This window comes from Vipera ursinii (assembly GCF_947247035.1).
Source record: "Vipera ursinii genome assembly, chromosome: 1".
NCBI lineage: Eukaryota > Metazoa > Chordata > Lepidosauria > Squamata > Viperidae > Vipera > Vipera ursinii.
The window spans coordinates 342,426,911-342,453,373 of record NC_139512.1 but is presented as its reverse complement, the minus strand read 5'-3'; the positions used below and the strand labels follow the sequence as shown (position 1 = coordinate 342,453,373).

At 41.3% G+C, this 26,463-nt stretch overlaps 1 protein-coding gene across 2 annotated transcripts in view; it reads right to left on the bottom strand.

Annotated features, from left to right (window-relative positions):
* CUX1 (cut like homeobox 1) overlaps nt 1-26,463 on the bottom strand; it is a 358,099-nt gene that overhangs the window by 151,721 nt on the left and 179,915 nt on the right. For both annotated transcript variants that reach the window (XM_083350660.1, XM_083350661.1), the window contains exons 5-8: nt 21,618-21,755; nt 19,641-19,764; nt 17,853-17,929; nt 16,028-16,094 (exon numbers count right to left, since the gene is read on the bottom strand). In XM_083350660.1, the coding sequence (XP_083206786.1) occupies nt 16,028-16,094; nt 17,853-17,929; nt 19,641-19,764; nt 21,618-21,755 (406 nt within the window). The remainder of the gene's footprint in view (nt 1-16,027; nt 16,095-17,852; nt 17,930-19,640; nt 19,765-21,617; nt 21,756-26,463) is intronic.

Below are 26,463 nucleotides of genomic sequence, written 5' to 3'. Positions count from 1 at the left end.
TTTTTTGCTCCATACCACACTTTAACATTAGACATCTTGACTACAGAACTGAAGGGCTTCTGACCACAAGACGACCGAGATCCCATAGTGGTGGTGGTGGTATCCATAGAAGAGTACCTGACCAGCCATCCAAGACTTATTTCTTTGTAACAGAAGATATCTGGAGTGCTTTTTGGATGCCTGGAGTACTCTCTGGATAGAAAGGAAGGGTGCAAATAAAGAACTAATCCAATAGTCTTGGGATTTCATAACTGAAAGGAAACCCCTTCCAATACTCAAGGGACAAAGGAGTACTAATGATAATGCGTATGTGTGTGTCATTACACGATCTTGAGTGAGAATCATCTTACACAAAATATTATTTTACAAATATTACAGTGTAGTTCAGGGGCCACTTAGGAATGATGTCATCATGTGTGGGCTGCTTCCACACATGAATGCATAGACAAGCAATCCAGTACTCTCCAAATGTTTTGGGCTACAACTTCCATGTTCTCTGACCACTGTCATCTGGCTGGAGACCAACCCATGGAGTACTTCCCAATTATTAGCCTGAAAGGTGTCCCTGGGACTGTGAAAAAGCCTTATGGAAAAACACTAGGTCAACTTGTGATGATCCAAAAATCTAAGGTACCAGGAAGTATTGAAGGCTTTAATGCTGCTTACTCACTCATCTTCTAATTTCAACTCCCTCTCAATATATTTCAGCCAATACCTTTAACCTGGCTCTCCACTGAAATAAAATTTGAAGTTGGTAAAGAATTCTGGTTCAGCAGAAAATATACTTCGTACTCTTCAGATGGCAACTTGCATAGTTCTAAGAAATGGACTGCTATTGCAGGATATATGAATGTCCATTCTGCATCTGTACAATAAAAACTGAGGTGGGAACTTTCCAAGCAAATCAGCACCTTCTCTTCACTGGAATACTAACAAAAATCATTGGGATTGTTCCCACCACAGAGTTGCATATCAGCAACATACACAGTAGATCACCACAAAATAAAACTACACAGCAGCTTGTTGAATATCTCGTGTCCATGCCAAAATCATGATTAAAGATACGACGAGTACTAGGGTTTGAGAAAAGTAGGGAGATATACAGTTTTGTGCAGCCTGTTCCTACTCTCCCCTCTGAAGTAATGACATCCGCTGTGTCTGCTCCAACTCCCAACAACAACTAGTCTGCCAGAGGAATGCTTGCAATTTTTATGATTGGCCACAAACCTGCTGAAATAACAGGCATAGTTCCTGTAATTAAACAGTGACCTTCTATGAAAAATTAAGAAGCTGCTAATTTAATGTTTGTTAACTTCCCCCCCCCCCAAAAAAAACCCCTTGCCATTCCTTGAGAGTCCTCCCCCAGCTTCCAGTAGTCACAGTTCTAGGAACTGTGGAAGGTTACCTCCTACCAAAAGAAGAAAGCCGTGATTTGCTTCCTTCCTAATGTTTGCTGAAATAGGAGATATCTGTAACTTGCATGAACTTTCAGCACACTGACAGCAGACACTAAAGTTACCTTTGGTGAAAGGTGGTTGTGAAAACTTTATAAATGCTTTAATTTGTGTCTGCTTTTTTGATTGCAGTCTGATATTACTATCTCTCTTCTGAACTGTTGAAATAGCACTGGGGAACAGGATGAGACAGTGTAGAGCCATGGCTTGTATTAAACCATTTTTGTTGTTACCTATCCTTTAGAAAGACGGAGGAGGAGGAGACGGAAGCAGCAGTGTCACGGCGCATCTACCCTTTTTATTCATTTAATTCAATTTAGAGGCTGCCCAATTCCAGGATAACTCAGTGCAACCTAAGATTTTAAAAAGTAAGAACAAGAGAAGGAGAACGACAATAACAACAGAAGTCCCCAGAAGAAGGTATGTTCTATGTAACAAAAATGCTACGTAGGCCAACCAGCACTCTGCCCCAAGATCTGGGATAACAGCAAAGTTTTGAGTAACTTTCTGAATGTCATTAGGGTGGAAGCCGTATAGATCTTTGAGGCTGATACCATCCCAAAAGGCAGTTTGGCAGCATCTCAGAAATCCAATATATCCCTAAATCAAATGTTTGACTAATTATTCTTAGGAGTAATTTGGTGGACCCATTTAGCGACTAAGTCAGAGGTACAATTTTTTTTTAAGACAGACCAGTTGATCTGAACTGGTGGCATATGGCTGACCAGAATAGGAGTAAAACAGACTTGACAGGCCTGATCTGATCCACCAAAACACACACTTCTTAGAAAGATTTGCCTCTTTGACTACAAAAAGTCATAGCAAATGATGCTGGATTGTGAAGACTTAACAAGTTGTCACCAATTTATATTTATTTATTTCGATTTATATACCACCCTTTTCCCGAGGGACTCAGGGCGGTTTACAGGGCAAATTAAAACAGTACAATATATACAGGTTAAAATAAAATAAAATTAAATAGCCCCAAAATAATTAAAAATTAAAACCTTAACCCAAAACCCTCAGTCCAGGCCGGCAAGCTCGAATAGCCAAGTTTTTAGGTCCCGGCGAAACGAGTGAAGGTTGGGGGCCATCCAGAGTTCCACAGGCAGCTGATTCCAAAGGGCAGGCGTGCCCACTGAGAATGCTCTCCCCCTGGGGGCCGCCAGCCGGCACTCCCTGACCGGCGGCACCCTGAGGACGATGGGAAGTTGATGCTGGCAGCAGGTGCTCCCGAAGATAGTCCGGACCCATGCCATTTAGGGCTCTATAGGTCATCACCAGCACCTTGAATCTCACCTGGAGGGCAACTGGAAGCCAATGCAGCTCGCGGAGAAGAGGCGTTACATGGGAGTATCGGGAAAGCCCCATCACAACTCGCGCGGCCGCATTCTGCACCAGCTGAAACCTCCGAGTGGTCCTCAAGGGTAGCCCCATGTAGACAGCATTGCAGTAGTCTATCCGGGAGGTCAGAAGTGCATGAGTGACTGTACGTAGGGCGTCTCGGTCCAGATAGGGCCGCAACTGGTGCACCAGGCGAACCTGGGCAAAAGCCCCCCTGGCCACGGCTCCTATATGATCTTCCAAACTGAGCCGTGAGTACAGGAGGACGCCCAAGTTGTGGGGCCTATCTACGGGGAGGTAACCCCTCACCCCCCATAATTAACAATGGAATAGACTGGTTAATCTGAGATGCCGGTATGCACAGCCACTCAGTCTTGGCGGGATTAAGTCGAAGCCTGTTTCTCCCCATCCAGACCTGGACCGCCTCCAGGCAACGGGACATCACGTCGAGGGCATCACTGGGTTGGTTCCGGGTAGAGATGAAAAGCTGGGTATCATCAGCGTACTGATGATACCCCACCCCAAAACCACGAATGATCTCACCCAGCGGCTTCATATAGATGTTGAACAAGAGGGGAGAGAGGACCAACCCCTGAGGAACTCCACAAGCGAGAGGCCTCGGGGCCGACCTCTGCCCTCCTGCCAACACCGACTGTGAGCGGCCCAGGAGGTAGGAGGAGAACCACTGTAGAACAGTGCCCCCCACTCCCAACCCGAGATGCTGCAGCAAGATACCATGGTGGATGGTATCGAAAGCTGCTGAGGGGTCTAATAGGACTAGGACAGAGAAACAACCCCTGTCCCGAGTCCGCCAGAGATCATTCACCAGCGCGACCAATGCCGTCTCTGTGCTGTACCCGGGCCTGAAGCCCGATTGGTACAGATCCAGATAGTCAGTTTCCTCCAGGAACAGAGGGAGCTGACGTGCCACCATGCTCTCAACAACCTTCGCTACAAAGCAAAGGTTGGAGACAGGATGATAGTTGTTCAAAACAGCTGGATCCAGGACAGGCTTCTTGAGGAGGGGCCTCACCACCGCCTCCTTCAAGGCGGCAGGGAAGCTACCCTCCCTCAAGGAAGCAGATATTACTGCATGGATCCAGCCTCGTGTCCCCTCCCGAGCTGCATACACCAGCCAGGAGGGGCATGGGTCCAACAAACACGTGGTGGAACTCAGCCTCCCCATGATCCTGTCCACCTCTTCCGGAGTCACAGGACTGAATTCATCCCAGATAGTATTTCCAAGACCACTCGTCTCCCCCCCCCCCCCCGTCCGACTCTGCCCAGTTGGAGTCCAGACCGGTCCGGATCTGAGCGATTTTATCCGTCAGATGCTGACTAAACTCCTCGGCCCGCCCCTGCAAGGGCTCCTCCCTCACCTCCTGATTAAGGAGGGAGTGAGTGACCCTAAACAGGGCGGCCGGGCGATTATCTGTGGAAGCGATGAGGACAGCGAAGTAGTTAGACTTCGCCGCCTCCATCGCGGCGAGATAAGACCTCGTTGAGGTTCTTAACCGCAATCGATCAGATTCGGACCGGCTGGATCTCCAACAGCTCTCCAGACCCCATCTCTGGCGCTTCATCTTCCGGAGCTCCACAGAAAACTATGGAGCCCAACGGGATCTGTGCCGGGTCAGGGGTTGCAAGGGTACAACATGGTCGAGCGCCTCGGTGGCCGCCCTTTCCCAGGCATCCACCAAGGCGTCGGCCGGGCTGTGAGTGAGGGAGATAGGTATAGACCCAAGTGCTGTCCGGAACCGTTCCGGATCCATTAGGCACCTGGGGCGGAACCACCTGGTAGGCTCCGCGGCCCAGCGGCGAGGGGTGGCAAAGCGGAAGACAAAATGCAGGAGATAATGATCGGTCCTTTCTCATATGATCAAAACAACAAAAGCAAGTCAGAAAGACCTGCCTGTCCTTCCCTCCTTTTCCTTTTTGTTTCAATTTACCCAAGCTATAGGGAATAAAGACTCTCTTGTGTCAATTCAATGGCAGGATTGCACCTTTTTCATGCTTTTAGAGCTGAAAGAGGCCTCTCTCATGCCCCTTCTTCACGGCTTCCTAGGTATGTGCTTAAAGTACAATTAAGAATATTTATTTAGCATTTTATGAACACAGACCAAATTGTGATGGTAGAATATGATGGCTCAATGTTTTTTAAGCTCACAATAAAGAGCCTGCTGCACCCCAGAATGTAGTGTGATTGTAGTAGCACAATACTTAGTTCTGGGTGCCCCAGCACATGGGGCAGACTTTACAAGAATGTAGTTCCTCTTGGCTTTCAACTTAAGAATGAGGCTTGCTCTCCACCTACAGAAGACACAGTGCAATTTTTAACAACACCAAGCGCAAGATTTTCCTCCATACTAACCTCCTTTTATGGGGCTTCCTCATAAATTGGCTGGCTGGGCCATTTCTCTTGCTGCTTGTGAAGTGTTATGAAAACAATGGCGATAGGAACAGACAATCTGGCCCCTTGTGTGTGTACACATTCTACCCACCCCTCCTCCTGCCAAAGCCACTTTGCTCAGGCTGCCTTACTTTTGATATCTGTATTAGAACCGTCAGTGGACCGAATCAAGGGATGGAGCTGACCTGGCATGTAATAGAAGAAAACCAAGCGGACTAGAAGTTTATGATGTACTGAGAAAAGTAAAACATTCTCCATCTCACTCAGATATTAAACCTGTTGGTTGAGTTTACACAACAAGCTAGACTAGGTTAAAAGGAGTTAAACAGTTTGTGATTCAGTATGTTATGGAAACCCAGTCATCATCTAGGCATTATGTGTGACACAGACCACCAGCTTAAACCAGAAAATGGCGTTGATGTAACATATTAGGTGAAATCAGTAACTGTTTTGATTGGATTTAGACTCACTGTATACTTTTAATATACAGCTCACAGTCAAGAATTATGGACCATATTAATGTATTTACAAACAAGCCTCCCTAGATGAGTTTCTAGTGGCTCTATGGATGCCTTGAGGACAAAATAGGCACGCTATGAGAGCAACATTGCCTCGGCTCCTGGGTGATATCTTTGAAATATAACTAAATCTATTCCTGTGCCAATCTTTCCAGCTTTGCAGACTGGCGGGGGAAGAGAGGGGGGGATGGTTTAGTGCGAGGGGCAGACAAGTGTGCATGAGCACAGCTCCATTTGCACGAGCGGCGGGCAAGCACAACCACCGCTTGCGCAAACAGAGCGCACGCACATGTACTTGTCCCCTGCTCAAGTGAGTGGGGATATGTGTGCACACACCCTCGTCCAGTACTTCCGCAGCCTGGTTCTCAAGGGCTCAAGGCCCGGTAGTGGGGACCCCAGCTCTAACATACTACCATTAAAAATTAAATCTGAAATTGGGATATGTAGATGAATGAGCAACGGTTTACAATGTTATATAAAGAGGTGAGTCCCATGAGCAGAAAGTGAATCCTGTCTTCGTCTGGTTGTATTTTCAATTTTCCGGCTTTATTTCTCCTCAATATAAATGAATGGCTGCTATTCACCATTTTAAAAAATGGTGCAAATGGCACCAAATAATTTCTAGTCTTCACTGACAATGATATCTCCTTAACCCGCTGCCCTGTGTTAACACAACCTTCACACAATTCTGTCTTGCTGTTCTCCAGATGTGTTGGGCTAAAGGTCTCCACAACATTTCTCAGCCATTATGGTCAGGCAAGGAAAGTTACACTGGCCCATCAGTTGATAGAGTTAAGTTGAAGATCAAATCTGGCTTAAAAGACTTCTTGCCGGACCCTTTATTTTCTTCTAAAGGGTTAAAGCTGCTCTTAAAATTAAGTCAGATTTTGATCAGCCCGGGGTTGGTAAAATGTTCTTCCCCTTCACATTCTCCCACATATGATCTGTGGCCAAAACTTCCATTAGAACATGGACTTGTTTTTCCTTCCACTTAAGCTAAGAGGAGGTATGGGCATATTACGTGTAGCCCTATACTCAGAAAAAAGCAGAAAGGTTTCGGTCAGGAAATGACACAGCAAAAAAGGATTGCCCTCCCTCCCAATAATTTGATTCAAATCAGGGCACCTTCCTGTTGCAAAAACAGAATTCCTGAGCTCAGTGATGTCAGGAAGAATTTTATGATCCAACTTGGAAACAACTGCAACTGGGGTCAGGAAACAGGGCAAAACTCCTGCCAATTCCTTTATGAAGAAAACTAAACTTCTCAGGCCTTTCTAAGGGCTGATTGTAACCCAGTAACTGAGCTTCTGAAGGAGTTTTCCTGTCCAGACAATTTTTTTTGGCCTTTTTTTAACAGCCTTTTTAAAATTATTATTACTATACTAGTATTTTTCTCCTTGTCCTGCTGGTCTCATGGGAAAACCTTTTGGCTGAAACGCAAGCCCTTGCTCTGATTTAAGCAGCAGCACAGATGTATTTCTGGGATATCACTTGAAAATGTGAGTGTGATTTAAAAGGGCTCAAGGCAAACACTTTAAACACTGCTCAAGAATAAATTCTTCGTGAGTGCCATTAACACCTCTGCTTGCTTTGTACCCAGTCTGACTCTCTGAAGTTAACATCTCTCACTATCACGTTTTTAAATGCACAAAACTCCTTTTACCATTATGGATGGGAACTCTATAGATGTATCTTTCCTCTCTTTGTCTTTTGTCTTATGCAGTTGTTAACATATTAGCTATGTGGCAGAAAAGGCAACACCCAGAACTATTTCTGGAGATGCCTTGCACTATTTCCAGAGATTGCTATATGCAGGTGACTGCATATAGCAATATCTGAAGTAAAGATTTGTCCCTACAAAGGTACAGTGCAAAGTAGCTGGAATTGTAAACTAATTTTTGAGTTATCAACCCAAAAGAATAATAAGAAATTTGCTGATGCTATAAATGTAATATTTACAGGTAGTCCTTGATTTATGCCCGCAACTGTGTCCAAAATTTCTGGGTTGAAGTCCACCCGACATAAAATTACTGAGGTTAAGTAACACTGATTTATAGGAATAATGACATCTGGAATTTGAAACAAATTTTTACTGAAAGTAGTTTTGCAATGGGGATGCAAAAAAAAACACCTTTATGCTGACTAATTCCTACCAAGATGGGAAATTTTCCATGTGCAGGTAAGAGCCATTAGGTGCAATTCTATGTTTGTCCCACATTCCCATTGACTGGAAAGACTGATGAAGAATATATCTTTTTTTGTGAATCTAATTTGGGACTGGTGTAGATATTTGTACATCTTTGGAAATGCTGCTGTAAAGAAATCTTGTCCCAATTAACCCCAAAAGATGTTTCATACAAACTTTCAAGCACTTTAACGTAGTGGAGAAGACAAGGATGAAGATATGTTAAATGCAGCAAAGATGCACTCGAAAAGCCAAGGCTGCAATAATGATGGTCATCAGGACAATTTACTAAGTCTTTAAGGTGTCATCTGACTACCTGTTGACCTTGCTGTGACACACTAAGGCAGCTACACCTCTAAAAATGTCTATAGTTTGTAATTCTCATTCTTCAGTAGATACACAAATAAAAGTACAGCAAAGGAAGGAAGGGCGGGGAGAATAAAGGGTTGTTATTATGACATTCTTAAAGTAACATCCCCAATGAAACATCCAGTACTGGATCTTGTTATAGGAGTAGACTAGTGTCAACTTAAGGAGAATCCAAATTGTTTGAAGAGATGTGGAAACTCAGTGGAAAAAGACACCATTGGTTTGTTTCACTAGAAGACCCTTGTATACATTCAGCCCTCCATAAGTCTTATACTTCCTTTTAAAAAAAAGTGGGGAAGGAATCTAGCAATTCAAAAGGAAGGAAATGTTCTAAAATACCAAAAGAATATAACAGTTGATGGAGGTATCAATGCAATCAATTCTGCATTGCTGAAAAGTAAGCATTCAACACACAAACCACTGAAAATGTTCTCCTGCCCCTTTTTTGCAAGGAAATTTACTGTTCTATGTCGTGGAGGCACAAGGGTTAATGTTGGCTCATGCGGACTATCCTGAGCTTGGGCTTTGTTCATCCAAGCCTTAAATCTTAAAAGCTCCAGAGAGGGCTGCACAACTGCTATGCTCCAAGACCAGGGTATAAAGTTCCACATTAAAAATGCATGTCTTGGGCTTGCCACGGTCCTCAGCTATGGCTGAAAAGGAGCACTGGTGGGGAAGGATATGATGCCTCACCATCTCACTGGCAAATGGAGATATTTCTTAACAAACAGCAGCTGAGGAAAGGACAAGGAAACCATGAAACAGGTCAAAAGGGTTCAGTTCCACCCCCTTTTGTTTCAGGAAGAAAACCTTTTCTAATCTGAAAGCTTGTTCAAGGGAGTCTCCAGCAGTCGAGACAGCTGGCTACACTCAGTGATATTGCATTTGCTTCGATGGGAGGAAGGGGAGGGGGAAGAAAACAATGTGTGTATGTGTATGTTTGTGTATGCCTATGTACACACATGAGAGCACATCAACAGGAACGTTATGGAACAAGTCATGTTCTCAGGACACTATTCTTTCCATTCCCATTTTCAGTTTCAGATAAGGACCAAACATTTCTGCTTAATAATATTGTCATCCAGTGACTGAAGTCATCAAGTTGCATAGTAAGCAGCATCTATAGATGCAGAACCTATTTAAAAGTGGTGCTACTGAATGAAGTTTACTTGCCACTACAATTACCCCACTATCTGTCTGTATGCATGTACAGAGAAATAAAGATACCCTGAAATAAAATCTCTACACAGATGTGCAGACACTTTACAAGAGTGACCAGGCAACAGCAGAAAATGTTTGTGAAAGAGGGCACAAGACAGATCCCGAGGAAGGAAGAGTGGAGATATACTCAGTGCTCATATAATACTAGCTTATTAGTGCTGTATGCAAAATAGGGGAATTTGGGCATGATTTGTGGAGAGCTTGTGGTTTAGGTGACCAGCTCATCGTAAAACTATAAATCTTCAGGTGAAATGCTGTAAAAACAAAACTAAATGCAGTTCATGAAAATTGGCATTTTAAACTTTTAAAGAAAGAAACATTACCACAGGGTTTCAGAAATTGAAGCCAAGTGAACATATGTGCACAGAGGGGTGGAAAAAATGGGAAACATCTGAACAAGGAGAATCTGACAGTTAAAAGGGAAAATGTAAAATCCGTTCTCTAGCAAACAACGAAATGGAATTCCCCAGAATGGGGGATAACTCTATAGATCCCTTTCTGACTGTATGATCCCCAGTGTTCCCAGGTTCCTGGCAACATTTCTATTATAGCCAGCAAACATATATGTAAGTCATTTTAGTTCTTCATAAATCTAAACTGATGAGATATTGAGATTTGAAACAGCACCAACTCTCACCTACAAAGTATTTTTTTTCTGATCACTATAATTTCTGACTGTCCTTGGATTAGATCTGTGAATTATTTTTTAAATATTTAGTTATGGAACTCATTTAAGGTGTTAACATCATTTCTACAAATATCTTGTTGAGCCATTTCACTCAGATAAGCTATGTAAAATAGATTTAATCTCTGCAGCTCAAATTGTAGATGTGATAAGCCACAATCTTATTGGTGGATTAGCTTACAACCTACTTCCTCTTATCATATTCACAAAGTCCTCCTTTGTGCTTTTCTTCAGGTGCTGCTGTAACATGGGTTTGCTATGATGTGTGAACCTTGCAACTAATTTGTCTCTGAATCAGAATTGAAAACGTAGGTTCTCCTGTTCTGGACTTCAGAAACTTGAAGCCCTTCCAAACCTTTAAACGATGGATAGGTCCTAACATTTTAGGCAAGCTAGAGGAAACACTTATTAACCTCAATACTGTACTGGAGTACTCTAAACACAGTGTTATCTCGATACACAACTGCTTTGAAACTCATCTGATGCATTTTGATGCAATTTTTTTTTGTCTCAGTACTCATGATTTGTTTGGTACTCAATGTGCAAGCTACAATTTTTCAACGTTGGTTGCTGGATGACCTAATACATCATTTCATATGGGAAAAATCTGTTTGTTACTTGTTATTTTTGGTACTCATTGTGCCTCCCGGAACTAATTAACGATGAGTACTGAGGTACCACTGTAAAAGCACTACAAGAAAGAGAATTTATTTCATACAAAATCCATGAAAAAGATTCATGGTTAAGATAAATGTTCCAAATATTGAGCTGTCTTCTCTAGAATAAGTGCAGATAGGGGTACTGAACAGTTTATGCAAATGCTGATCACACTTAATCTGCAGGGTTTGTAACTGAATGGCAGCCATTCACAAAAGTTTGAACTGAAAATCTTAGCCATTTGTTGAAAAGGTTGCCGATCCCTGATCCATGACATTTTGCCTGGAAATCAGATCATGCATCCCTGCCCTCACTGATGCATATTGTCTAATCTGACCAAGTAAAATGTTGCAGTCTGAGCCAAAGAATAACTTTTCTTGATTACTTCTTGAGATGCCAAGATTAAACCTGTATTCTCCTGCCTGCAAAATTCATTGCTACTTGAGCAGCTCTGCCCCTTCTCTGCTCATTGCCTGTAAATCAAATCAGCCATATCTCTCCCTCTCTGGTCCACCCTTCCAATCAATTTGGTGCCAAGTCTCCTTCTCATTCTCGGTTGCTCTAAGCCATGGTTTCTCAACCTTGGCCCTTTGGCCACTTGAAGATGTGTAGACTTCTACTCCCAGAATTTCCCAATCAGGATTCTGAGAGTTGAAGTCCACACATCTTCAACTGGTCACAGTTGGGAAACATTGCTCTACACCAGGCATGACGTCGCGTGACGTATTGCGATTTTTCCCCATTGCCGGCAATGGGGTGGGCACTGTTTCGGGATGACGCATCTGGCCCGCAGGCCGGCAGTTTGACATGCCTGCTCACCCTTTCTGCTAACTCTCTCTCCTGCTCAGCTTGCCTCTAATATGGAAACGTGCAGCTCCACATCATCCAATTTTTTTAACTCAGAAACAGCCGCAATTTAAAAACCTTGAAATTTTCTTACACAACTATTTTGGCAAGCCCCTCCATGTTCCAACAAACATTAAACTATGCTTGCCATTTGTCTCAGGAATCCTGCATTAATAAACATGAAGAGGACCACTTTTTTTTTTACCTCCCACACTCAGTGACAGAAGAAAACAAAGACCAGCTGTAGTCATCAATGGACCCTTGTTCTGCACATAAAGCCCTAATTACATTTTATTTCAAGCCTACACATGGAAAACTTTACTGATGGTGTCTTGTCGATTTCAGCTTCTGAGAACCCAGCTGACATGCTAGAAAGCGATTTTTATTTTGGCCATTAACACCTTCATTTCAAGAGATGGAAGGAAGGGTTGCAAGATTTTGTTTGCCGGTATTTATAATAATAACAAAATAACTAAGAATTAACCATCACCATAAAGAGCAGAAGGATATATTTTCCATTAAGTAGTTAATACGCATATTTAGGCCATAAATCGTTTTACCGAATAAGAGATAAAAAATATGTTCAACATAATTGGGAATTAAAAAGGTCAAAGGCCTAGCACAGCAGTGAAAATCTTAATTGCTAGCATATATCAACAAAGATATCAAAAATATTATTACTGGTCAGTTGCACAGTCAGCCAGATATTTAGACTGGATTGGGCATTTTTATCTAACTATGGAGTCCTTCCCAAGGACCCGAGATAGGCAGATATTGTTGTTGAGAGTGTTAAAAGTATTGTCATAGGATGTAAGTTATCCCGAGTAAAGCTGCCTTTTGCAATTGACCAATGGTGATTTTATCAAAGCCAATGGTGCTCCAGTTGTTTTGGGACTGCACCCAAGGAGCCTATTACTACTGGTGCTACCTTTGCTTTTTTCCCCCCCACAGCTGTTCTATTTGCAGGTCTTTGTATTTTGTTATCTTCTGCAGTTCTTTCTCTTCTGCTTCTCCCAGTATTGCCACATCCACTATCCAGACCTTTTTTTCTCTCTTTCTTATTAACATTTGTTAAGGCTGGGGTATTATGTGGCAGGTGTCTGTCTGTTTCAATTCTAATGTTCCAGAGCTATTTAGCTTCTTCTTCTTCATTATTATTATTATTATTATTATTATTATTATTATTATTATTATTATTATTATTATTATTATTATTATTATTATTTGAAATGATCATCTACTATTTTTGTGACTTGCTACTAAGTTACATGGACAATGAAAACTTGTCCCAGCCCTCACACAACCTGAAAATTAAAACAGGGAAAGAGTGTAGGCTAATGCCATCATATGTGCTTAAAACAGCATGCCATAGCCTGGTAGTGCTCCAGAACTGTTGTGACTATACCTTTCTGAATTCCCAACCAAAGTTTATGCTGGGTGAGAACTCAAGGAGCTACAATCTACAGAGCATCAGACAATGAGAAGTTGACTTAGCCTTATGCTTTTTTTTTACATATACATTTATATATAAAAACACGCACATGGAACCGTTTTTAAGCCAAGAGCTACTTGGGATCAGGGACCAAGTGCTACAAGTGGGTGAATGAGCCCAGAATGTAAAAAATAAATATGGATTAATATTAATTATTAATTATTCACACAGAGCACATTAAAATTATTAGTCAGCAGCTTAGGGTTCTTGGAACCATATCCAGGTTTTGAGGGCTGTAAATTGTGTTTAAGAAAACTGTTGTGTTTAACAACAGTTTAAGAAAACAGCCCAGCCCCTTGCCATTGTATCTTCTCTACTTTTTAATTTTTTTGGTTTAAATTTCAAATCTCAAAATGGAGGATGGATTGACCTGAAACTGTTCTGAATACCAATTCCAAAACTGGAACTGATCCTGTAAAGAACATTTTTAAAAAGTGGAGTGGGGATAAAGTTACTCTCAGCTTCTCATAAAGAAGGGATAAAGTCTAAAGCAAGAAAATATTGTACAGTCTTGGTTTCAGTATACTCAATTGTTAGCTAGGTGGAAGTTAGATCAAAAGGTTGGTATTACATTAATGGATGAGAATTTGGTAAAACAGATTAAAGATCAAAATCGAGCGCATATAAAGAGAATTTATAATGCTTTAATAGAATTGGATTCGGAAATGGAATTAGTTAAAGATTGTATGGTAAAGTGGGCTCAAAATATTCAAGAACCGATTCCATTGGATATATGGGAGGTAATTTGGGTTAGAAATGTAAAATTTACCCAGGCCCAAAATTTAAGAGAAAATTTTTATAAAATGTTTTATAGATGGCATCTGGATCCTAAAAAGTTGTCTTGTATGTATTCTAATTTACAGCCCAAATGTTGGAGATGTGGCAGTTTGGATGCTACTTATTTTCATATCTGGTGGACTTGTAGGAATATAAAAGCTTTTTGGATTAAGTTTTGGTGGAACATTCAAAAGATTTTCAAGAGAAAGATAAAGTTTACTCCACAATTATTTTTATTGGGTGTTATTACAGATTATGATACTAAAGAAATTAACTTGATGTTGAATTTGATAACAGCTGCAAGGTTATTGGTAGGGCAATATTGGAAGAAGGATTACTTGCCTACTATAGAAGAATGGACGCTTAAAGTGTCAAATTTAGCAGAAATGGCTAAGATTTCTGCTTATTTGAAGGATCATTCACAAGAAAGATACATTTCGGTCTGGAGAAGATGGATAGATTATATTCAGAATAAATATGGGACTAAAAAGTTCCATTTAGCCTATGAGTAAATTTTAGAGTATTATTATTATTAATAGTTTATTATAGTGGAATTTTTATTAGTTTTAATTATATGATATTATTATTATTTTTAGTATTAGTATTGTTTAACAACTTGGATATTGTATTGTTTAATAATTAGGATATTAATTTGTTTATGTTTTTATTATTATTATGTTTACTTTTAATCTGTTTATATTTATGTTAAAGGGGAGTTAAAGCGCATTATGGACTTGGTTATTTATATAGTTGGTTAATGTTAGTTAGATTATGATTATTATATTTGTAACCCTGTAGTCAGCTCTGGGAAGTGGGGGAGGGTGGGGGGGTTAGGGTGGGTTGGTTTTGGGGTTTATATTGTAACTTTTATAAAATTTTCAATAAAAAAAAGAAGGGATAAAGTCACTATCAGCTTCTCATTCCTGCTGCCGACAAAAGGCCAATGTACAATTTCTCACTTGCAACATTTCCAAGAATACTTTCCAAATACTTATATACTGCAAAGGATTCTTAGAAGAGTTTAACATAGGCCTGGTGTCATTTCCCTGCCTGGGCTCCATAGAAATTAGGCATTTTGCTGCAGCAGCTGCCCTGTTGGGAAGATAGCTGCTTCTTTTATTCCTTCAAAACAGCATCCTTCAAAACACTGATGCTTCTAATACACTCTCCCATTATGCAAGTCCACCCCGAAACACAGTTTTACCTCGGATTCATTATGCACTCAAGAATTAAAACCACAATCAATTTTTCTTTTATTGAAGGCTGGCAGATGGAGAGACACAGTGGCTACAAATGGTGCAAACCTCCAGATGTGCCAGAGAATAGGCCTCATCACTCACTCTCTCATACGTGCGTAGCCAATGATTTGAGTCGTCATCCAGCACATTGGGAAAGGCTGCTCTCAACAAGCAAATCAGCAAGCAAATATAGAGCCACACTGAATTGCTTTCCTGAGGGAATTGTTAACTCAAAGATCAGGGCAAAATGAAACGGGGCCAGGAAATGGCCCAACTGGGTAAGCTGTTTTGGCTGCCACCTGTTTTACAGAAACTGTAAAGGTTCTCTGAGTGGTTCCCACTTTTTCTTTACTACAGCATGACTTACGTCATCACACAGCTTCCAATTCAAGAGAGGTTCTGGGCGAAAAACATTTCAGTGGCCTTATCCATGTTTTTTCTCAGACAATCGATCAGGAGAAGGTTGCGCATAGATCACTTTTTCTCAACCCTGGCAGTTTTAAAATAGGTGGACTTTTAACTCCCAGAATAGGAAGAACTGAGGTTTGGGGCTCGGATGGACCAAGCCTGGAATGGCTTCGATTGGGATGGGTCCTTGGCAAACAACAAGTGGAATTTGGTTAATGGCAGCAACGGAGAGAGCCAGGATTGCTGTTGCTAAACAACGCAATCACATAAAATCATGCTGTATGACTACATCATTTAGTGACAGAAATTCCGGGTCCGATTACTATTGTAACTCAAGGACTATCTGTATTTAACCTTGCCCTCAGAGATAGCAGTGGGTTAACACAAGTCATTTGTGCTGAAGGAAGATTTGAAAGTTCTTACTTTGCTGTCATTTCCTCATCGTATTTTGTCTTCAGGTCAAATAATTCTGTCTGTGTTTTTTCCAAGGCTGAAGGATGGAAAAGAAAAAAGAAAAAGGTTTTTTTTTTAAAAAAAAAAGTTACAGCAGCTACTCAATTACTACTGAGCTATGAACTGTTCTCTTTCTGAAAAATCATCTTACATTAAGCCTTCTCCCTGACCAAACAAAATCGCATTGCAGAAGAACAATGCTTAAAAGCATTTTTGAATTCTTTCCTTTAGAAAATACACACAGACACACAAAGAGTTCAAAGCCAACCGCCATTCTTTTTCAGGAACGGTGAAAGTTTCTAGATCTTTTTTCTGCTCCATCTCGTGAAGCTGTAGGCCATTTATAGAGGGGTTCTTGTGACTTGAGCCCCTTGTTCACAGTTATCTAGGGACCTGTTTCAGCTTTGAGTGGGAAGGTAATGGGGACAGAAGCGCAGCTCTGGTAGGTGAGCATAAGGTGATAAGCTAGAGACCAGCTCTGGTAGAAAAGAGATGAGCAGGAGACAGGGCATTCATTTCTTTTGTGAATGAAAAATCAGCCTCCTGCATCTAGTTAGGGCAAAGTCAGAGAACTTCTCCACCTCACTCCAAGCATCTCTGTGATCCTGAGATGAGACAGATGTTATATAGCATCTCTCTCCATCTTAAGCCATTAATTTTTTTTTAATTTTAATTCCATTTATATCCCGCCCTTCTCCGAAGACTCAGGGCGGCTTACAAGCTTAGCAGTAGCCTTCATTCTATGTATATGCCTGCTTATTAGGGCTTTCACACACAGACCCCCAAGCGGCATTATTACAAAGTCAGCTTATTGCCCCCAACAATCTGGGTCCTCATTTTACCTACCTCGGAAGGATGGAAGGCTGAGTCAACCTTGAGCCTGGTGGGACTCGAACCTGCACTAATTGCAGGCAGCTGGTGTTACTTAAGGAGGCATTAGCCCACTGCTCCACCAATGGCTCCAAGGATCCCAAATGCTTACTTACCTAAGACCACAACTTTCGGCTGTCAGTCCTGACCACCATTACATGACTAAGAAATTTATATTTGCTGCTACTGAATGGACATTCACACATATTTTTGCTGATGTGGGAATAATTTTCTTATATTCTTTCCATATATAGGATGCAACACACACACAAAACTGCTGTAACACATCCATCTTTGGCCCCAAAAGCATCCACAAATCAGCATAAAGATTTCATTTGGGAATGCAGAAGAGAGAATGACTCCCACTCTGCAAAAACATAGGTCAAGTTGTTTCAATGACATTTAAGGCCTAGACCTTTGAACCACTTTAGATCCATCAAATCAGTGGTCTCCATCAGCTGCTTAAAAGGTTTAGCTGTTCATATGGAGTGGCTAGAAATGTTGATGAGCATCCCTGCTAAAGTCTACAGCAGTGTCTTCTCAAGCTTGGCAACTTGAAGGTGAGCAGACTTCAATTCCCAGAATTCCCCAGCCAGTATGCTGGGGAATGGTTCTTAATAGTTCTTAAGTCACACCTAAAAGATAAACAGTGTGCTGTGGATCAAAATGCTCTCATCCCCAATTCTCCTTCCTCATTTGAATTCTTTTTAGGTTTTAATAGGAATGATTGTAGAACACGATTTTTACCTCATTTTTAATGAACACCGATCAACCAGCTTCTATACCAGTTTCAAAATGTATTAGTATTACAGATGCTCCAGGCTGAAAAGTTGAAGCAACCCTTGCATGGATGAACTTCCAAGCCTACCCACTCCCTTAATTTTCTCCATCATTATCAGTCAATAGAAGGTGGAGACCAGCCAACCTGTTTGTAACGTCTGCAGTTTGTGTTCGGTTTCCTCCAGCTTTGAGGCTGTTGATATCTGCGTCTCTTGCAACATTCTGCAAAGAGAGAATTACATTAGCACCAAGAAACTGAAGACGTGATCAATTCTTGTAGGATACATTGGTGTGTGTGTGTGTGTGTGTGTGTGTGTGTGTGTGTGTGTGTGTGTGTGTTTAGAATAAACAATAAACATAGTTTCACACATGGAGGTACACCAAAGGAGTCCTCCTACTGGGTGAACATGAAGATCTTAGTTAGAAGAAGATAACTTTTGGATGGAACTTATGAATTAGGAGTGCATGAGGTGACACAATTTTTGGCTTTCTGATAACAAGCTATCTTCTCTGAGTACATTTACAATGTTCTCTTGGAGCAGTGATGAGCTTTTAGGCTGAATAGATGCAGTCTAGGAAAATAGGCCATGGCCTTTCAACGCATATAGTCATCACTGCTTCATAGATGCCATCATGAAAGCCTACACCCGCATATTTTCTCACAGCTTCTGCAAAAGGCTCTCATGGTGAATCCTTGTGGAAAAGGTTAACCAAAGGGACAAAAACTCCATAGAAATGGCCCATGGGTAATAGAGGAAGGATGCACAACTCTCCCAGAGCACCTCTTTAAAATTTTAATTTTTAATAAGGCAGAAGGGGAAAATTGCAACCTTGATGTACTTATATTAAGTTGTATTTCATTAATTGTGTTCAGCCAAAGGTTTAACTAAGTAATGTTCAGTTTTTGTCCCCATTCTGCCCACTTCTTTGTTCTGGTATTGGGCATTCAGCCTTCAGCATGCCAGTCAGTGCAATGAGCCCGGCATCTGAAAAAGTTGCACTGATCTATACTGGAGAGTTCTTCTCTTTTTAAAATTGGGTTGCTCTGAACAATTAAAAGTAGAGCCAGTTCAAAGTCATTGTTCGCACTTTAGCTCAAGCTTTCAAAATGTTCCACCAGATTTACTGTGTACAAATTCCACATCGTTTGGTATTTATTATGAGGCCATCTCAATGTGCCACCCACCTCTCACGGGAGTTCAACACGAAGCCCTAATGGCCAAGCAATTAAGTGGGAGAGGCTGGTTGCCTGGATAGGGAAAGAGGCCATCACATAAAAGTATGTGCCACAATGGTTCAGCCTACTTGTAGCTCCGGGTAACAGAGTTAATTTTACAAACATTTATGCCGTGATACTGAGCTACAGCCAGCTGATTTACAAATTTTAAAACCAAAGATCCTGGATCCTCGCTCAGGACATGAAGATCAAACAGGGACAGGGAGAGATTTAGAACATATTTCCATAAAATTATATTTCCCAACATATTCAAATTTAATTTTTAGAAATGTGCTAATTTACCAAGCTTTTCAAATGTAATATAATTGTTTGCTGGTTGATTATTTACTTATGTATTAGACTTATGGGTTGGCTGATTCCATCACAACTCTGGCATTTTGCTGCCTTGTCAAATTTTCTGTTTTATTCATATTTAGGGGAGTTTCTATAAAATGCTCAGGATATTCAAAAGACGTCAAATATGCTACAAATAGTAATTCTAATTGTCACATTAGCACAATAATACTAATTGGGGATATACATACTGATTTCACATTCTATTTGAGATGCTAAAGTCAGAGTCAGACTTTTAAAAAGAATAGGGGGAAAGAGTGGAAAGGACTAGAGTGGGTGGGTGTATTTTAATCGATTGCCAGCTGGTGCCAAGCCAACAAGCAACAGCCACTGTTATTTGTATGCACACGTATGTTAACCTACCTTTCTTTCTCAGCAAAGTCATTTTGCAACTTTTGTTCTTTTTCAAGAGCTATGTTCTCTGCTTGATTCTTCAGGGTCTGCTCATATTCCCGAATTTTCTCTTTAAGTGCTTTTATTGTCACCTCTTTTTTTGGGGGGGAGAGGGGGAGAGGGAGAAAAAAACAAGCCAACAAGAGAAAGAAAATGAGTAACAAGCCACCGGACCTGATTGTACAGCAGAGTTCTTCCTGCCTTGCAGTACAACAACAAGAACAGCAGCAGCAGCATGACTTAAAACTTTAGCTCTTCAACTCTGACACAAAATCAATGGCTATGAGTCCCTTTGGAGATTTTTATTCCCTAAATGCTAAATTGAACTTTAAATGTTTGAGGTTTGAGCAGGATCAATGGACTTTTGTCAGGAAGCATAGCACACATTTGTCTAATGTGTGTGCACAGAAAAATGAAACGGCAAGAGATACCGTGTAATATTATCAATGACTGTATAAACGGGACTGGATTTTTCTGTCGTAAGCTGCTACCGTTGTAAGTCAAGGCACCCACATGACCAGATTCTGTTTTATGACATTTTTTGTGGTAGTGAAGTGAATCACCGTGGTCATTAAGTGAATGCCACAGTCCTGTGAACCTATTCTTCCAAATGGGTGTCATTTGTCAGAATGTGTGTAAGAATGGTTGATAGGTTCTTCCCCCCCCCCCCGCCCTTTCTTTTTTTAGGGGAAAATCCACCAGACAGCAGAGCAGGCTTTCTTGTTCCAGGGGATCCATTATATTATTCCCTTTACTCTACCTAGCTTTTATTAGCAACTGAAGAATTCTTTACTTGGACAGGCAGTTACAAATCTACACTGTTCAAACTATTGCTTTTTTCAGCTGAACCGTTGCTAATTATTATGTGTGATGGAAAGGAAGTGAAATGTTAAAACACAAACACACATAAATTATTGGGAAGGGGTTACTCCCATTATCTCTGATGTTACAAAGCTGCATTCCTTGTGAAAAAAATGAATTAAGGTAATGCTTTGAAGTAGACTCTCTATTCTTGATATTATCTGATCACAGATCTAAATGTTTAAAATTGTTACTCAACTTTGCAACTGAACACTCTCAAGCCTCATAATGACCAGAATTGGACACTTTTCGGGCAACCCCAGGCCTACTGGGAGAAAGTCCCCCCTCAGAATGCATTCTCTTCTCATTGCTGGTTCAGGATATGGCTTACTGCAAAGGCACATATCCTGCACGTATGTGCTCATCGGTTCCCCTTCAGCCCCCTCCTCCAACAAAACCCGGAGCAATTTGGGGAGATGAGTGCTTACTCCACGAGATAATGGCCTTTCCATGTACAACAGACACCTTCAACAGTTTGCCCATCCACTTAAATAAGTAACCTACATTACTTCACTATCTGCATTCTGCCCTAGGGATAAACAAACTGTGACTACAGTGAAGGTTGCAAGAGGTAGCATCACAAGATTATTCTGGAGAGAAAATGGTGCATCACTTAGCTTTTGTTGTGAACAACACATATTTTGTACTTAAGGAAGTTGCTGGAATCATAAGGTACAAATTAATGCACTGAGTTTGTCTTAATATTGGCTTTCAGGATGTTAAAAAAAAGCAGAACAAATGATCAGCTAATTTAAACAAAACAAAACAATTTGATTCTGACTATGAAACAGATTTAAACTGAAGTCATACTTTGAATCTAAACTAAAGGGGGCCTAAAGCATTACCAAGCTGGAATCTCAACTTCACCCAAAAACTAAGCCTGCCCCTACTTTCCACCCCTCTGACAAACTCCTTTTGTTTCTTGGTCATGATCCTTGAGAATTTTGAGTTTTAGTTGTTCTTCACTAAATATCAACTTAGTTAAAACTGGTTAATGGATAGAACATTTAAGAGCCACATGCTCTTGAAGTGGAGGAAAGCTTTTGGGCTTGCACATAATCTTCCCTGATGCACATCTCAGCTTACCTTGATTCTTCACTTCCGTAAATTCTTTGTTGTATTCCTCAAGGGTTTCCCTAAGTTTCTGGTTCTCAGTTTCAATATCGTGCATGCGCTGGACTTTCAATTGGAGCTGCTGCCCCAGATCTAGAGCTGAAACAGGATCTAAGGGAGAGAAACGCAAAGTTGGAATTGATTTTATTTTCCATGAAAGCAAGCTTACTGGTGAAGCTGCACTTGTTAAAAGCCAACAGTAAGTGCTTTGGCAAACACAAACACACACACACAGAAATGCACACAAATGAAAACATAGTTATGTGCATATGTTGTCAGACCAGATTTCCTTCAGCAAAGCCAATCCTTTGAAATACAGTTGCAAATCTTCTATACTTTTTAACAAAAACAGAACAGCACAAACTCTTCCAAAACTGGTAGTAATGCACTAAGAACTTGAAATGTTACACTTTTATAACTGGCTGTGTAGTTCTGTGGAACAGAAGCAGATAAATGGTTACCCTTCAAACCTCAAATGGCATGCCTTCAAATTCAGGGATTCTGGGAGCTGCAATTCTACAATGCCTGGAGGACCACAGATACCTCAGTCCAGTCTGATTGTGTGGTACCTGAACTTATTTTTTCTTCTTTTTGTCTTTTGGAAGTTGATGGTTGAAGTTGAAGTTGCCTGCCATTCTTCAATATTCATGCACTACTCCCAAGCTTCTCTAAGAAATGTTTCAGAGTAGAAACATTGAAGCTCTACATTGAGAAAGCTGATTTTCAGAGCCTAACAGCTATTTCCAAAATAGCTCTACCTATTTTGGTATTTTTGTACATTTTGTATGAAATTGAGGCTCTACCTCAACTTCATACAGCCTGATCCCTTTACATAGAAAGCATGCAGGAAAAAGAAGCAGAACATTCCAGTCCTAATTTACCCATATGTTAACTTAATGAAGCTTACTAATCAGAAATTAGAGATTTGTTTTTGGGAATCTTTTCCAATCTAGGCCGCTACCAGGAAAATGACCTATACAACTTGTGAGTTCTCTAATGCCAATGGCAGCTGCTGATAATTTGCCATAGATCAGCTTTCCCTAAATTATACTCTAATATGTAGCCATCCCAGACGAAATAGCTAGTGATCAGAATTCTGGTAGAGGGAAACTTACTGGTAACATGAATGGTTGTGAGAAGGCCTTGGGAAACAAGACTTAATATGAGAATACGGTGAGGCAGATACAAATTGGCCTCTATTATTTTCCATGCACGGATTGCTGCAAGGCACGCAGCTCTCTGTACATGGTGGAGATCTGCAGTGATTACCAGACCCTCAGTAGCAGTACAGGTAAGCCCTTGACTTATTGAGCCCCAAATTTCTGTTGCTAAGTAACACAGTTAATTAAGTAGGTTTTGCCCCATTTTTACAACCTTCCTCATCAGAGTTATTAAATGAATCACTGCAGTTGTTAAGTTAGTGACCTCTCGGTTAGACTACTGCAATGCTCTCTACATGGGGCTGCCCTTGAGGGCCACTCGGAGGCTTCAACTGGTGCAGAATGCAGCCGCGCGAGTTGTGTTGGGGGGTCTCCCGATACTCCCATGTTATACCTCTGCTCCGTGAGCTGCATTGGCTTCCAGTTGCCCTCCGGGTGAGATTCAAGGTGCTGGTGATGACCTATAAAGCCCTACATGGCATGGGTCCGGAGTACCTAAGGGAGCACCTGCGGCCGGCGTCAACTTCCCTCCGCCCAGTGCGCTCCCACAGAAAGGGCCTCCTCAGGGTGCCACCGGTCAGAGAATGCTGACTGATGGCCCCCAGGGGGAGGGTGTTCTCTGTGGGCGCGCCAGACTTTTGGAACCGTTTACCGGTTGAGCTCCGGATGGCGCCCGACCTTCGCTCCTTCTGACGTGATCTAAAAACTTATTTATTTGAACAAGCCGGCCTGGTCTGATGGTTTTGGGGTTTTAATTACTGTTTTTAATTAATTTATTGTATTCGGGCACAATTGTTTAATTTGTTTTTAATTTTTGTATTTTGTACTTTTGGTACTTATTGCCCTGTACACCGCCCTGAGTCCTTCAGGAGAAGGGCGGTATATAAATTAAAATAAATAAATGAATAAATAAAATAGTAGCACGGCTGTTAGTGAATCTGGCTTCCCCGTTGACTTTGCTTGTCAGAAGGCTGCAAAAGGTGATCACGGGACCCCAGGACACTGCAACCGTCATAAATACATGCCAGCTGCTTCCAAGCATCTGAATTTTGATTGCATGACCAGGGGGAAGTTGCAACAGTCATAAGCATGAAAAGCGGTGATAAGTCCTTTTTTCCAGTGCCACTGTAACTTCGAACAAATGGTTAAACAAATGGTCGTAAGTCGAGGTACATCCAAACAGTCTAACGTGTGAAGGAACCTAAAGAAGTTCCGCGATGCACCTGCCACATAAAGCTACAGAACATTTAACAGAGATGCTGAGTTGGTTATGAAATTGCCAATCAAAGCAGGAAAATCCTGGTATCCAAGGAGGTCTCATAAAACAGACCTGCGTACATTACTGCAGTGGGCGCCAGCATCACTTGGGAAATGGCTATGAAGATTTAGTCTCCCACCAAGGAATTTTAAACACACTGATCTTGGTGGATCAACAACAGTACATATTAGGGAGCTCACTTAATTTGCAGCTGCCACAATCATTAATTTTACAGACCACCCTCAGTTGCTGGAAACACATAATAAGCCCATTGTACCTCTCTTAACACAGTAAATGCAAGCCTGGGCACTTTGTAACATGTCAGTCCAGTGCCAGAGTTTACAGAAGAACAGCACTGGGTTATGTTGAGGAGAGAAAGGCAGGGTGTGCTGCATTGTGTTACTTTGCTCACCGAGGGCTTCCTACATTATTGCCTCCATCAAAAAAAAAGAAAAAAGAAAAAGCAGATCTGCTTATTGTTTGTCCTCATAGCGCATGCATAGTTTATAACTACACTGCTTTCTCATTTGTGGCTTTTAGGCTAGGCTTGCAGTCTTCCACCTCCCCTCTTCATTATTAGCACTATTAAAATATTAATCTTACATTAGATTTAATTTTTTTAAGATACAGTTTAACTCAAGAGAGAATTTGGAACGCAATTAAAAAGTGGCAAATTGGGGAGGCCAGAAACCCTAAATTAAGACTTTCCATACCATATACTCTAGAGATATGGTTGGCTAAAATAGATCAGTTTGTGTCAAGCTAATACAAGGCCCAAATCATAAAACATCTGGAATAAGACAGGGAAGGGTCTCTAAAACAATGCAAATGACCAGCTGTCTGCAAGCAATATAAACCCTTCCCCTCCCCACCAACCACTCTGAGCTAAAGAAGCTTCTTGGATGAGAAGCGAAACATCTTCAAAGAAAAAACCAGAAAGTCCAGTTGCCTCCTGAAAAAGCACCTTTGGGACAGGGAAGGATGTTTTCCAAACCAATGTTCCTATTATCCAAGTTAGAGGCATGAATGCTCTAAGAAGTACAGATAAGGAGAGTTTGGTGATATTCAGGTTAAAGACAGAAGCCTGATATTAAACAACCAGAATATTGAACAAAGATTTACTCTACTCATGTGAGCTTAGAATCAGCGCAATTGGACAGATGGAGTCAGAGGTATGCAAACTTTGATCCTCTTTCGGGCCTTAAATCCCTCCTTCAGCAGTATCCCAACGTGTAACAGCACTGGAAAAAAGTGACTTATGACAGTTTTTCACACTTATGACCGCTGCAGCATCCCCACGGTCACATGATCAAAATTCAGCTCCTTAGCTACTGACTCATATTTATGACCGTTGTAGTGTCCTGGGTCATGTGACCTTTTGTGACCTTCTGAGAAGCAATGGGGAAGCCAGATTTACTTAAGAACCATGTTACTCAATTAACAACTGTAGTGATTCAGTTAACAACGGTGGCAAGAAAGGTTGTAAAAAAATGGGGCAAAATTCAATTGACAACTATCTCACTTAGCAGCAGAAATTGTGGGCTCAATTGTGGTTGTAAGTCGAGAACTACCTGTATTCATAGCCTTCACCTTGCAGGCCGTGCAGTAAAGGCCTTCTACAATCCACACCTAAATTCCATTCACAAATATGTCCACAATGTGCTCTAATGCTGGACTGTGGGATGAAATCCAGGAATCCTTGGTCAGCTGGGCAAACGGACTGCCCAGCTGCAACTAAATCAAATCATTTAGGAGAGTGAGAAGTTCCAAGAAGTAACTGAGGAATTTGCCTTTCAGGAAACTCATCTTAACCCTAATATGTTTGGGCAAGTCAGAACAAAAAAAAAAGTGGAGGAGGCCAATCAGGACACCAATTCCAACTCTGCTCATTGCAGAAATCCAAATCAAAGCATCACCAACAGATGACTGTCCAGTCTCTAATCAAACATAGTCAGCTAAGGGGAGCTCTTCATTTTCTTCAATAATTAGTTGCACTGCAGATCTGCTCTTGCTATTTTTCCATCAGAACCTCCCTTCTATTAATGTTGTGAAACTATTTGAATGTTAGTTGCCGTATCGTATTTGGGTCTGCTTTTAAATGGTGACAAGCAAGATAGCAATGCAATTAATTATGCCACTCTGTACTCATAACAGTCATCTGATACTTGTCAGTCTTGTTTCAGGCCTGCTTAGATTCAGGCAGACCTGCAGAGTGCTCTGCCAGAGGACAGGATAGGTAGGGATATTAAGCTTAATTCTGTGGGACTGTTCAGCAACTTCTGATGTAACCGGACAGCCACTTGTCAGTGATGCTTTAATTCAGATTCCTGAAGTAAGCGGGTAGTTTGACCTCTTCCCACTCTACATTTCTATATCTTTCCAGACAGGCTGATTCTCTGAT